We start from the raw sequence: 14,466 nt of genomic DNA, 5'->3' as shown, positions 1-14,466 counted from the left end.
GTGGAACAATGATGGTTTTACCTTCAGTAAGTCCCCTGACACCAACCACTTCTCTCTGTCTCCCCATCACATCCTGAGACCAACCCACCAATGGCTTGCTGCACTGTAATAGCCCCTTAACTGGTCTCCCCACATCTTTGCTAGCCCCTTCAAACCTGTCTTCTACCCTCCAAACAGAGACATTCTTCTAAAACAAAAGTGTTATTAAGTGTCTCCCCTGTGTCAAATCCTTGTGAGCCTCCCATTACCTTTGAGATAAAGAATAAATCCTCAATCTGGCCTGCAAGGTCCTGTATGATCTGGGAAAGATCTGCCCGGACAACCTCATCTGGAGGCTCCTGCCCCAGCTCCCTATGGCCAGTCTTCCTTTAGCTCCTGGACATCGGTGAGCGTCTGCTGCCTCAGGGCCTTTGCATATGCATCTTCTCTGCCTGGAACTCACTTTCCACCTTTAATTCATAACCAGATCTGAGCTCTGTTACATTCCTCAGGGAAGCCTTCTCTGGCCTCTCAGAGTGCCCAGGCCTCTGTTATAAGCACTCTCAGCACTCTCTTTTCTAATTATAGGAAAAAATAATGTGAATTGTAACAATCGCAGGTTGCAATGAAATATCTATTCATTTCCTGAACATCAGTCTGTAAGCTCCAAAAGGGGAGAGGTTGCATGCATTTGGCTCAGACCAGGTTGAGTTTCCAATACCTTCAGCAACGTTCAGGGCCCCACAAGGCTTTTGGTGATTCTACACAGTAATGTCACAAAACAATATTGAATGAATTAGGCAAGTGATGTGGAGGAAAGGGCAGTGGGGAGATCAAGGAAATCTTCAAAACACAGAAAGAAAATCTGGTGATGGGAGATTAATGCCCTGTGGCTGAACAGCACGTCAAGAATCTCAATGATCAGAGTGGTGGACTTCACACTGAAAAGTGGGAGCTAGTTGGACCTCAAAGACAGAAACCACCAACTCTCAGCCCAAGTGAGTGTTAAAATCACTCAAGGAATTTCTTAAAAATACAATTGCAGGGGCCTCAGCTTCAGACACGCTGATGTATTTGGTGTGGGGTAGCTTAGGAATCAGTATTTTTACCAGCTTCCCATGTTTTTAATATGTAGTCTTGGTTAAAAACTACTGATACAAAACTTATGGTTTCCAAATGAGACAGGTTGGGGGGTGAGGGGAGGCATTGAGGGTTTAGAATGGAAATGCTGTAAAATTTGGTTGTGATGATTGTTATATACTTATAAATGTAATACAATTTCAAAAATGGGTAGAAGATATAAACAGACAGTTCTCCAAAGAATACATACAGATGGCCAAAAACACATGAAAAGATATTCAACATCACTCATTATTAGAGAAATGCAAATCAAAACCACTATGAGGTACCACCTTACACCAGCCAGAATGGCCATCATCCAAAAGTCTACAAACAATAAGGGCTGGAGAGGGTGTGGAGAAAAAGGAACCCTATGACACTGTTGATGGGATTGTAAATTGGTGCAACCACTCTGGAAAACAGTGTGGAGATTCCTCAGAAAACTAAAAATAGAACTACCATTGACCCAGCAATCCCACTCCTGGGCATCTATCCAGAGAAAACCATGACTCACAAAGATACATGTACTCCAATGTTTATTGCAGCACTATTTGCAATAGCCAAGACATGGAAACAACCTAAATGTCCATCGACAGAGGAGTGAATCAAGAAGATGTGGTACATATAGACAACAGAATATTACTCAGCCATTAAAAGGAATGAAATAACCAGCATTTTCAGCAACATGGATGGACCTGGAAATTATCATGCTAAGTGAAGCCAGTCAGACAATGAGACACCAGCATCAAATGCTTTCACTGACATGTGGAATCTGAAAAAAGGACAGAATGAACTCCTTTGCAGAACAGATACTGACTCACAGACTTTGAAAAACTTACGGTTCCCAAAGGAAACAGTTTGGGGATGGGGGATGTGCTGGGGTTGTGGGATGGAAATCCTATAAAGTTGGATTGTGATGATCATTGTACAACTACAAATGTAATAAATGTATTGAGTAATAAGAAAAATAAAATGCAAAAAAAATTTCATTAAGTTATTAAAAGCAAAAGCAAAACCAAAACAAAACTAAAAACTACTGATACAGCAAGAGACAGGATCTGCCCAAGGTCAAACAGCTATTTGGTTTCAGAGTTAGGTTGAGATTTTTGGTAACAAAATCTAGGCCTCCTAATCCCAGACTTTGAACTTTCCGCTCATCTGGAAACCTAAGAGAACCAGGGCTAGCATTTGTGTTGTTCTGCCTCAACCAAGTGGACTTTGAATGGAGACAGAAAATTATCGCAATTGAGTTCCTGAGAAATCCTAGACAAGTATAACTTTTATGGTTGAACAAGGAGGCAGTCAGAGTGAAGACATTTATTGGAATTTCTCCAAAACTGCACAGAGATAAACTAACTCCAACCTCATCTATGTCTACTTTTGGGTAGTTTGTGCCATGTCATAAAAACAAATAGTATTTATTTCATCTGTCTTGAGACGGTGCTCTGGGCTGCTCTCCTGGAGCCCAGCGACTTTTCTAGATCCCATGAGACCCACAGAGGAAGTCCTACACAGAGAGCTCTGTCTCTCTAGATTATTAATATAATTGGATATAAAAGTGTTCATTCATCTGAGAAAAAGCTCCATGGGCTAACTAATATAGCATCAATGGCATTCATCAAGTCAAGACTCTCTATTGGTACCTTTTCATTTTTCTAAGACTTGCAAGTAATAAAAAAAGTAGAAAGAAATAATTTCCTATTATTTAACAGATGTGGTGCCTAATGAAAGCAGAATCTTTCAAATCATGCTGATAATTTGGGGAGCTCTTGATTGAATACACTACTGAATAAGAGGAACACAGGCATTCCATTAACTCAGGACAAAGCCTCAATGTGTAATGTCTAAAAACACAGATCTTCAACGGTATTCTTCACTACTCAAACTCTTTACAGCAGAGGTACCCCTACCCACCCCCAAGGTAGGGGTTGAATCAGAGCTACAGCTGCCAGCCTATGCCAAAGCCACAGCAACGTGGGATCCAAGCCGAGTCTGCAACCTATACCACAGCTCACAGCAATGCCAGATCCCCAAACAACTGAGTGAGGCCAGGGATCGAACCCACATCCTCATAGATCCTAGTCTGGTTCTTAGCCACTCAGCCACAAAGGGAACTCCTTACAGCAGCATTCTTAAGTCCCCTCTCCCACCAAGAAAAGAATATTCAAAAGTCAGGAATTTTCTATTTGGGCCAAAATGGTTTTTATCAAAGTAGAAGACAAAAAGAGTTAAAATGCCAAAGGGGGAAAAGGAAGAGTAGCAGAGAAAATAGAAGGACACAGATCATGCACTCAGCTATAATTATGCTTCACCTGGTCCTGAGGCAAGGGGAGGGATCGCCTAATAATAATTCTGACTATCTGGGTCAAAGGAACATGTCTGTACATAATGAGTCAAGCCCTAAAAAGGAAGAGACACAGAGGGAGGAGCCTCAGTGCTAATCAGTTGCTCAGCAACACCCACCTCTTAGGCTGGAAGGCTATCTCTGTTTTAGATCTGGAAACTCCGCCAAGTTAGTTTGAACAAAGGAAGATTAGAAAAGAATGGTTACCTACGAACATCAGGTGAACTCAGGGTTAAATGTATATGCACAGAAGCACTTACTTATGAGAGGCTGCTCATTCTGTTGCACCAGGAGTTTGCTCCCTCTACAGGGAGATACATCTAACCCCTCCCTTCTACTCAGCCACCCTCACCTCAGAAGGACATCAGAGAATGGTAAGGCCATGAGAGTGAAAGGGACCTCAGAGGGGATTTACTTCCACCTGCTACCCAGCCCCAGCATCCTTCTGCAGCACATCTGATGGGTAGGCAGACAGCTGACACACCCCTGCCAATGTACTCCTCTTGGTAGTACTTGGAAGCGAATGCAGACCAGAAGGATGTCTGTGTCACCCCAACAGCCCAGGAGCAGACTCAGAGATGGACCTGGAGCACAATTTTCCTACCCTTAGGACAATAGGGTTTTCGTTGAAGGTCACATTATAAAAGCCTGGTCCTCTTTGTAAATGACAAGGAATTTGACGAATGTGTGGCATTTTTAATACCAAGCATTCTTTGAAAGTTAACAAGAAAGCCATTGCTCCCTGGACAAGTCCACTTTGACTCATTAAGCCCCATCTCTGGCCCCCTTATCTCCTGGCTAATTTCTATCTGGGCCATCAGGAGCCAGCCCCTGCTGGAGCCAAGTGAATGGTATGTTTCCCAAGTGGTTTGGCTCTGGTTTCCAGCACCATCATCCAGTGCTACCATTCCCTCCATTCCCTTATTATTATTAATTTTAGTGCTGCACCTGCAGCATATGGAAGTTCCCAGTCTAGGAATCAAACTGGAGCTGCAGCTGTGCCTACATCACTGCCATGCCATAGCAATTTGGGATTGAGCCACATCTGTGACTTACACTACAGCTCATGGCAGTGCTGGATCCTTAACCCACTGAGTGAGGCCAGGGATGGAACCCGCATCCTCATGGATACTACCACTGAGCCATGATGGGAACTCCCCTTCCATCCCTTTCTGAGAAGAGTTACCTGGAGCAGTTTCTGCTGGAAGATGGTGATGTCTCGGGGACTTGTGCAGTTGCGACTCCGGGGCTTGAGGGGGCGGTGGATGCAGCACATGGTGAAGCAGACCATGTAGAGCACATACAAGGTGCCCAGGACGCAGAAGTACGGCCGCCCGTACCGCCTCCACTTGAAGCTCACCAGCTGCTTTACTGGTGTCTGTTCCAGGATCTGGCGAGCCTGCCGTGGAAGAAGGGTACAGCTTGAGGTGACCACCAGAGCGAGGAGTTCTGGGTTTCCCACTGGGTCCCAGATGGTCAGGGTCATAGTCCACGGTCATAGTCCACATGAGCATCATTCATTCACTTTGCCTGCCATTTCTTCTACCATTAGTAAATCTCCACTGTCTTCCAGGCCTCATGCTGGTGCTAGGGATGAGCAGTGACCACAGTAAACACAGGACATACAGTACCATAGAGACTCTGAAAGATGAGCCACTGATGGTTGAGTGAAGGGAGAGGGATGAAAGATCACTCGGTAGAGTAGCCACAGCTCCCGCTGAGGCAGGGTGGTATGAGAAGATGGCAGATGAGGTGTGGATTGGGGACATGGCAGAACCTAGGGAGGGGTGGGCATGAGGTAGCCCACGTGAAGTAGCAATGGGCCAGATCATACCTTGTGAATGCCAAGGTAAGGAGTTTGACTTTGTTTTCCAACACAGTGGGAGACAATTGGCAGGGGTAGGTTCAAGCAAGAAGGTAGTCAGATTTGCCCTAAAAGTGTTGTGGACCTGAGAGGAGTTACAGATGACATGGGGAGTAGGGTGTGGCCATAGTCTAAGCCAGGTGGTCAGTGCTCAGATGTGAGTAGATAGTGAGCAGTTAAAGACACTCATGGAAGTGGATGATGAATGGCATGGGGCATCGGAGGAAGCAGGACAAGGCAAGGCTAGAGCAGAGCTGAAAGGACTAACCCCTAGCAGAAAGACCATCTTTTCCATTGAACCTAGAGGGAAGGAGAGGAAGAAAGGGCAGTTTCCAGATTCAGTGGGAAGAAGTGGGAAGCTGAAGGAGCTCCAGCTAGATAGCCTCTCTTCATCATGAGGTAGGAATCTGGGTCTCCCAACAGAACTGCAAGTGAAGGTGGTGAGGGGTAGAAAAGGGGCTGGAAAGGAATTTCGAGGGAATAAAAAAGTAACTGTCCAAAGACAAGAATAAAATCTGTAGGAGAAGCTTGAGAGCTAGCTGAAATCATAGACCAAGGATTCAAGGTGGCACAAGATCCAAGGGGCTGGAGTTCCAATTCCTAAGAAATCCTGATTGAAGCTTATTTGTTTCCAGAGACAGTCTCACGTTTTCCTCTACTCATGAATACCAGCAACCATCTGAGTTTTATGGCTCTAGAATGATTCCTAGGAAATTGTTGGGTGGCAGATAAACAATGGGAACTAAATTTTGCCACCATCTTGGAGGTTCTAGAAAAAAGGACAAAGTATTTTCTACTCTCCTTAAATCTTCAACAAACATTCCTTTCCCTCATATCGTTCAATCCACTATTGTCTGAATGACCCATGCGTTTTTCCCTCTCTTGGAAAACTCTCTTTTTCCTCATCTTGCTGGTGCCTTCCACCTCCCCCCTGGAAGCCCAGTTCCAGCATGACCTCTGAGACACCTTCTCTGGTCCAACCAAGCCAAGGTAACCTCGTTCTGCTGCCCCTGTGCATAGTACAGACCCTATGATGGCTTATGCTGTACTCTATGACAATTATTGAGGACAGGGATGGGCAATTGGCAACACTGACTGACAGGAACTGCATTTTAATGATTTCTGTATTCTCAGTTCCTGCTAGAGTGCCTGGGATGCAGCAAAGAAGCTCAGTATGTTGAATGAATGAATGATAGGGAGCAATTTCTATTTGGAGAGTTCCTCTTCCATAAGTTTGGTATGAGAAAGGAAGAGGGAGGGAACAGAGCTAAGCAGAGGAAGAGTAGAGTTAGGAATGAGGTAGTGACTGGAATTTTCTCCCATAGGTCCCATCACTCTGTCCTCATCTCCATCTGTTTTACAGGGCAGGGAAGTATCTGGAGCCCAGAATCTTAGCAAATGGACATGTTCTGCACAGACACCTGACAGCACCTAAACCCTCATGGTATCCATACCTCCCGCTTCTTAGAAGAGACCACAAGCTCTAGAAAGGACACGTCTTCTCCCCAGGAGTCAATCTCCGTCAGGTCATAGAGAGTGGAGGTGAGCGGGCCACACGTCCACTGGATGTGCTTCCGCTTCTGCATCAGGTGCTGGAACATCTGAGAGAACACAGGGGTGAGCTGGAGGGTCAGTGTGCAAGGATCTGGTCAAGGGGAACCACACAGTTGAAGAGGAATTAAAAAGACTCTGTTTACATGAACCCTCTTTTAATTTTGTGTCTATCTCTCCTTCCCACAAACCCTATAAAGGTCTGAAAGAAGGGAATAGACAAAGGGAGCAGAACTTTGGGTACCACAGCAGAAATCCTCAAGTAAGATTCTCTAATCCACCCAAGTCCTGAGGCTGAGGGTGTTAGAGATGAGGTCAGAAGTAAGGGACCACCACCCTTTTGGGGAATTTGGGAAGAAGAGTCAGGAGGAGGACACTGTGGGATTCGGGGAGCATCCCTCACCACGGTGTTGCCCTCCACTCCGGCCAGCTTGAAGGGGGTGAGACCCTCGTGATTGGGCACGAGCTCCAGGGACTGTAGGTGGTCCCCACGACCGTCATAGGACAGCAGCAGGTTGTACATCTGGCAGGCAAAGGTTTTGTTGGGCTGGAGGACGAGGATGTGCAACACTGTGTTTCCTGGGGGAGGACATGTGGTGTCACGTAGCCATTGGGACCAGAGTCCCTGAGGCTCCCCATGGACTCTGCCCCAGGGTGGGGGGGCCCAAGGGCTGCCCCAGCCCCTCCACTCACACCCCCCATCCTCGCTCCCCCTCCAGCCCAGCTCTTACCCAGGGAGTCCTGGGCCCGGATGTCAGCTCCATGATCAATGAGTAGCCTCACCATCTCCTCACTGCCCATGCAGGCAGCAAAAGACAAAGGATACTCTCCTGGGGATGCAGAGGGCACCAGGCATGAGAGTGCAGCTGGGGTGGGCAGTCTCTTGCTCCCCCTTTCTCAACTCTGGGCCGGAAACACTTGTCAGCAGAGGCAGGGCTGGTGCAGAGGGTCGTGGGGTGGGCAGTTGGCTCTGGCCCTCAGCCCTCTGCCAGCTTCCCTGAGCCTGGAGCCCCCCTCAGAGCCCCCCCACCCTGATTTGCTCCTGCCCTCCAAGCCCTGGGCCTGGCTCTCACCAAAGTAGATGAGGTTCTGGGGACTGAGGCGGTAGGCTGAGCCTACAGCTCTTGCAGAGACATTGGCCCCATGGGCGAGCAGGGCTTTCACCAAGTTCACGTTCTGATTCATGATGGCTATGTGCAGTGCCGTCTGACCTGGACAAGAGAGTCGGTCATGTGGTCTATTCCCAGTTCTTTCAGAGACACAGCACCCCCTGGCTGATGGGGGTCCCTGACAGATCCTTGCATGGATTTCTGCCCTTTACTGGGCAGAATGGTGTGAGACTGAGGACAGTTGGCTCACTCAGCTGTCCTACCTCTCAGCTACTGGGGGCAGCAGATAAAAGTAATCACTCTAGAGCTTCTTTGAAAGCCATAGAGTTCTGTCCTTCATGGCACATAGAAAGAGTTGAAGGAAAATAAGAAATGCCTCAATTAACAAGTCAACAAACAACAAATACTGGAGAGGATGTAGGGAAAAGGGAACCCTCCTAACTGTTGGTGGAAATTTACCACAACCACTATGGAAAACAGTATAGAGATTCCTCAGAAAACTAAATATAGAACAACCACATGATCCAGTAATCCCAGTCCCAGGCATATATCAACACGAAACTTTCCCTGAAAAAGATACATGCACCCCTATGTTCACTGCAGCACTATTCACAATAGCCAAGACATGGAAACAACCTAAATGTCCACTGACAGATGGAAGGATTAAGAAGATGTGGTACATATACACAATGGAATACTACTTAGCCAGCAAAAAAGAACAAAAGAGGAGTTCCCTTTGTGGCTGGCTTAGTAGTTAATGAGCCCGACTAGGATCCATGAGGATGTGGGTTCCATCCCTGGCCTCACTCAGCGGGTTAAGGATCTGGCATTGCCATGAGCTGTGGTGTAGGTCACAGACTTGACTCAGATCCCACATTGCTGTGGCTGTGACCAGCAGCTGCAGCTCTGATTCTACCCCTAGAATGGGAACTTCCATATGCCATGAGTGCAGCCCTAAAGAGCAAAAAAAAAAAGGAAAAAAATATTGCCATTTGCAGCAACATGGATGGAACTAGAGACTCTCATCCTAAGTGAAGTAAGTCAGAAAGAGAAAGACATACCATATGATATCACTTATATCTGGAATCTAATATATGGCATAAAGGAACCTTTCCACAGAAAAGAAAATCATGGACTTGGAGAACAGACTTGTGGTTGCCAAGAGGGAGAGGGAGGGAGTGGGATGGACTGGGAGTTTGGGGTTAGTAGACGCAGACTATTGCATCTGGAGTGGATAAGCAAGGAGATCCTGCTGTACAGCATAGGGAACTATATCCAGCCACCTGTGATGGAACATGATGGAGGATAATGTGAGAAAAATAAGGTATATATACACTGATCACTTTGTATATATATATGTATATATATATATGTGTGTGTGTGTGTGTGTATATAATATATATATATATGTATTAGTTGGGTCACTTTGTTGTACCACAGAAATTGATAGAACATTGTAAATCAACTATAATAAAAAATTTGAAAAAAAAGAAAAAATGGCTCAAGGAGGTCATGGATATTCAGAGCTCAGACTAGAACCTTTGCATTCCTCTCAGCTCAAGGGAGTCCTTCCTGAACCCTCCACCACACCTTCCCAACCTACTCTCAGATGCCCCCCTACCTGTGTTCACCTTGAAAGATCGTTCAGGCTCCTCACCTACAAATGGCTCACATATGGTGGGCTCCTTGACCAGCTCCGGGGCAGCCTCCATCAGCACGGTGGCAGCCTCCAGGTTGTCGTAGAGGGCAGCTACGTGCAGTGCTGTCTCCCCCAGGGCTCCTGGAGCGGAGTGAGACAGGAGCATCAAACATTCCCCACAGACACTGTCCAGGGCCCCTTGGCAGAACCTTTCTGAGTCCCAGAGTTGGGGGCGGGGACTTCTGTCCCTTCTCCATCACAGCAAACTCGGATCCCACCTCGTTGCCGAAAGTCACAGGTTCGGTCCAGCAGGAGTTTCTTCAGGACACACAAGTCATTCTCCTTGGCTGCCCGAAGCAGAGGTGACTCTCGAATCCTGGGAGAGGATGAACAGGAGTCAGAGACAGACAGGATGGCAGGGAGGCCAAGAGCAGAGAGGTACAAAGACAGCTCCTGCTTAGGACACACCAAGTAGGCGGTGACACCCTGGATCGTGGCTTCCCAGACTCAAGCTGAGGGTCAGACTGGGGTGAGAGCCTGGTTCAGGTTCTCCCATGTGGTGGCATCTTGTCTCCTCTTTCCATGGGTCCTTGTGGCTCGGCTGAATGAGGGAGGCTGCCCAGACCATGGAACCAGTGGTCATGCTGGCCCTGGCCGGGTCAATCTAAGATGAGTAAATGCTTTGAGGACTTGGGAATCTAGAGCAGATGGAGGAGAGGGGCTTTCTGCCTGGGTTTCCTCCCTGCACACAGGCCTGCAGAACCAGCTCTGTTTAGATCATGAGCTGCTTAAGTTCTGCCTACCTACCTCAGGGGCTATTCAGATACACAGATACACATTCCTGCTGGGCTGAGGGCGGGGGATGGGTTGTGAGACCGACGGGGAAGGCTCTGTCTCTCCTCTAGTTTACCCTTGGACTCAAGTTTCTAAATACTTTGTTAAGTGAAGAGGAGCACGGCTCAGGGCTTCTCTGAGCATGTGCAGCTCGGCGTGGGAGGAAGGAACTCTGGGGACACATCCATCCTGTAGTACCTCTGCCGGTTAATCTTTGCTTCTCCCCTGCCTGGACGAGCCAAACAAGAGATAGAGCTGATTCCTGCTGGGCAAGTATGTGTTGTCTCTGAAGGTGAACACAGAGCCTGGTAGGTTGAGGGTTGCGAGGGGAGAGGTGAAAGGCAGATAAACAGATCGACTGGGGTTCCCCTGAGTTTGCCAGCCCCAAATGCTTCTCTTCCAATGGCCCCCTGAACCCAAGAGAGAAGTTTTATTCTTTTTCTTTTTTTCTGCACCTGCAGCATATGGAGGTTCCCAGGCGAGGGGTCGAATCTGAGCTGTAGCTGCTGGCCTACACCACAGCCACAGCAACACCAGATTTGAGCTGCTTCTGTAACCTACACCACAGCACATGGCAAGGTCTGATCCTTAATCCACTGAGCAAGGCCAGGGATTGAGCTGATGTCCTCATAGATATAAGTTGGGTTCATTTTTACTGTGCCATAATGGAAACTCTGAAGTTTTATTATTTCAAGAAATAGCTTTTGGAAGTTCCCATTGTAGTGCAGGGGAAACAAATCTGAATAGTATCCCTGAGGATGTGGGTTCGATCCCTGGCCTCACTCAGTGGGTCAGGGATCTGGTGTTGTTGTGAGCTGTGGTGTAGGTCACAGATGCGGCTCGGATCCCATGTTGCTGTGGCTGTGGTGTAGGCCGGCAGCTGTAGCTCCGATTGGACCCCTAACCTGCCGTCCTCCATATGCCTCAGGCGCGGCCCTAAAACACCCCCCCCCCCCCCAAAAGAAGTAGCTTTTGACTTCCAGGCTGAGCTTGCATCTGCCCCTCAAGGAAGCGTGCTCAGGAGGGACCGGCAGAGTGCAGGCCACCCCCCACCCAACTCACCTAGACTCCTGGTGTGAGCGTGCCCAGCTCAGGGCAACCTGGGCCAGGACTCCAGGCTTCTGGCCCATGGCCCTCTGGAGAGGGGTCCAGGAACCACCTCTTTCCTGGATAGGGCCTTAGTCCCACTCAAGTGCAGGAGGATGGAGGGAGACTAAAATTTCTGCAGCAGGGCCTGGGACGGGGGTTGGTAAGCACGCAAGGAGCTTTTCCCGAATGGGGGCTCAGACGGCACTCAGGGCCTGCTTCACATGCATGAGACCCAGCGCCAAATTAAAACGCCGGCCCCCTTGTCCAAAAAGTATTAGGAATTTCAAGGTCATGATAACATGACACATTAAACCAAGTGTGGGCCCCTGTGCAACTGAAGATCCCTCTGCCCATGAGCCCAGCCCTGGCTGCCTCCCCATCCCCCCCAGTCTGCTAACAGCAGCTCTTGTGCATGAGAGACAAGCCCTGCAGACACCCCGAGGCAGAGGCTCATCTTCCAGGGTCTGGACCTTGGTGCTGGCCGTGATATGTTCTGCCTCCAGGAGTGCCAGCCCTGCCTGAACAGCCACCTTCCCAGGAACAGGCCCAGGCCTTTCTCAATCTCTGTCTCCTCAGGACCTGGCACAGCCCTGCACCCAGGAGACTCAGTAAAAGGTAGACGGACCCTATGAGTCAGCACTGGGACTCCCTCATGTCACCTGGGCTTCCCTGGTCAGCAGGTCAGCTCCAGGTATTATATAGACGCGAGCTCTCCTCCCTGTTCCCATGCTCTCGACTCTCATTCTCGTCAGTGATAATTCCTCACTCCCTCTTAAATCAGCAAGTGTCCTAAAGCCCACAGGATCGCAGGCCTTCCCGGCAAGTTGCTCCCTCCCACCTGTCCCTGCTCCTCCCCTGGATGCTGCTCTCTGGTACCTGGGACATGAGCTCTGGCACTGAGCTCTGGGCTGCTCCAGGGAGGGGACAGACCCAAGAGGGCAGAGGGTTCGTAGCTCAGGGACGGGGGCCAGGGAGCAGCCTTACCTCTTCTGTTGCAGCATGTGGGCTTCATCCAGTTGCTGATCCCAGTCTTGCTGTCCCACCAGCCAGGAGGTCAGAAGTTTCTGGAGCTGGATCCAGAACCCTCTGGCCTTGGGCGGCGGAGCCCCCATGTCTCCTCCTTGTAGGCACTGGCAAGTTACAGGGATGTGGTTCAAGGGAGCCAGGCTAGGACTCAGCAGCAACTGCAGTGGAGGCAGGGGGGTTGGGGCTGGGATGGGGAGTGAGCGTTGCTCCAGGGTGGCGTGTGCGGTGTGCAGTCTGTGGCTGTGGGGTGTGGGGATGTGTGCACGTGCACCCAGGGGACTGAAGGCCCAGCCAGGAGAGAGAGGCTTTAACTGGAGGGGGAGGAGCTCTTTCTAGAGCAAGGCCCTGGGGCCCTGACCCTGCCCTGGAGCCTGAAGGGGCGGGAGGAGGGAGCCGGTTCCTATCAGTGGGCTAGGGCGGCTGAGACTGGGAGCGGAGAGGGGAGGGGCGGAGGAATCTGGACTGGGAGCTTCCGGAGCGAGCCCAGAAGATGGGTCCCGCAAGCGAGGGGAGCAATTACCTGGGATGCAGGAGTGTGCAGACGCAAAGCCCTCCAGCTCAGCAATCAGGCAGGTCCGGGTTTGAATCTTGGCCCTGAGTCCTTGCACATCAGTTAGGTGAACTTTCTGGGCCTCAATCTCCTAATCTGTGAAATCTGTAACACCTGCCCAGTCTCAGGACTGTGAAAGGCACAATCAATTGTGACAGCTTGACAACCGCGGCTTCTCCTTCCTTAGATGGGCTCAAGCCCCCCCAGGACTGTTTCCCTGAGCTGTGGTCCCCTCTGCCCTCCCCACCCACAGCCCTGCCTCAGAGGACGTCTCCTGGCTGCCCCTCCTCTAGAGGAAGCCCAGTGACTCCTCTTCCCTTCCAGCCTCTCCCTTCCAGTTAGAGGAGACCCCAGAGAGGGCTGCGCTTCTACAGAGGTTGAACAGTAGGAACTGAGTGGAGGTGGAGGAAATCATGGGACTCTCCAGGAATGAGTCAACAGGAGGAGTTTGGGTAAAGATAAGACAGTTTTAAATTAATTTATGATATGAGAGTTTCTAGTTCTCTTCCTGATTGTTTTCAAACAGGAATGTCCATAGTATTGAATTGCAGTCACTCAAAAGACCTATGAGTTACCTGGAAACCGGAACAAGGTACCTCCTTATTTGCTAAGTGAGAACATACAGCAGAAAGGGGTTCCTATGACTTCCTGGGGCTGGTGGCACAGTTGGAGATGGCTTGCAAGGTCCACGTCACACAGGAGATCCCCTTGCCTCTTGGGAAGCTTCTGCCTACAGAAAGATGAGAGGCTGGAGTGGAGATAAGCTGGGGACCCTTCCCCCTGCCCCTTGGGGGTTCTTCGGGAGCAGGGACTCCTCCCTTCTTTGGCTGTAAGAAAGAGAGTCCTCCTCCAGTGATTGGATGGACAAAAGAACCCTTAGGGAAGGATGGAAATTGAAAGGAAAATAAATAAGGAAAGGAAGAGGAGGTGCCTGAGATGGGAGGAAGCGTGCTGCCCCTGCGCCCCAGGGAGGGGGGAGATACTGGCTGGGAAGGGGGAGGGGTCACCTTGTGGGGCATTTTTCTGCTTCGCTGGGGGTTGGGGCAGTGTGCGGTTGTAATGACCTCCGAAGCCTTGGGACTTCCAGTCTAAGGAGATGGAGGGAGCGATAAGGGTGAGGTGGGGGGTGTAGATGTGCTGATAAGCAGGGGCCAGCTGAGGAAAGGAGCACCTGCCCAGGAAACATTCAACCCATAAAGTTAGTCCTGGGGGCGGTGGGGGCGGGAGGGCCCGGTCAGAGCCGCACAGAGCAGGTGTGCAGGGGTTGGCCACCAAGGGCACGGTCCTTGGGTCTTAAGGGGGGGGGGGCGTCCCCCACGCTCAGTCCATGCACTGTCCTCTCCACAGGAAGGGCAGAAGCCA

At 49.7% G+C, this 14,466-nt stretch overlaps 1 protein-coding gene across 13 annotated transcripts in view; it reads right to left on the bottom strand.

The window, feature by feature from the left end:
• Window positions 1-13,834, bottom strand: part of TRPV5 (transient receptor potential cation channel subfamily V member 5) — a 33,862-nt gene extending 20,028 nt beyond the window's left edge. For 2 of the 13 annotated variants that reach the window (XR_014833590.1, XM_085005228.1), the window contains exons 1-10: window positions 13,680-13,834; window positions 13,075-13,234; window positions 12,513-12,712; window positions 9,884-9,981; window positions 9,624-9,746; window positions 7,931-8,068; window positions 7,589-7,687; window positions 7,261-7,436; window positions 6,761-6,907; window positions 4,629-4,841 (exon numbers count right to left, since the gene is read on the bottom strand). Coding sequence is in view for 8 of the 13 variants with exons in the window: in XM_085005228.1 (XP_084861354.1) it covers window positions 4,629-4,841; window positions 6,761-6,907; window positions 7,261-7,436; window positions 7,589-7,687; window positions 7,931-8,068; window positions 9,624-9,746; window positions 9,884-9,981; window positions 12,513-12,640 (1,122 nt within the window). In the remaining 5 variants the exon portion in view is untranslated. Of the gene's footprint in view, window positions 1-4,628; window positions 4,842-6,760; window positions 6,908-7,260; window positions 7,437-7,588; window positions 7,688-7,930; window positions 8,069-9,623; window positions 9,747-9,883; window positions 9,982-12,512; window positions 12,902-13,074 lie in introns of those variants that run through there. The other 11 variants (XM_085005229.1, XR_014833592.1, XR_014833591.1 and 8 more) reach the window with 11 other exon arrangements.
• Between the last annotated feature and the right edge of the window lie 632 nt (window positions 13,835-14,466).

Source organism: Sus scrofa, chromosome 18 (assembly GCF_054392235.1).
Source record: "Sus scrofa isolate SSC_HxYL_T2T_F1_AM1 chromosome 18, Sscrofa_HxYL_maternal_Yorkshire_Landrace_v2.0, whole genome shotgun sequence".
NCBI lineage: Eukaryota > Metazoa > Chordata > Mammalia > Artiodactyla > Suidae > Sus > Sus scrofa.
Note: the sequence above shows the minus strand (reverse complement) of the source record. Positions and strands in the feature narration are given on the sequence as shown.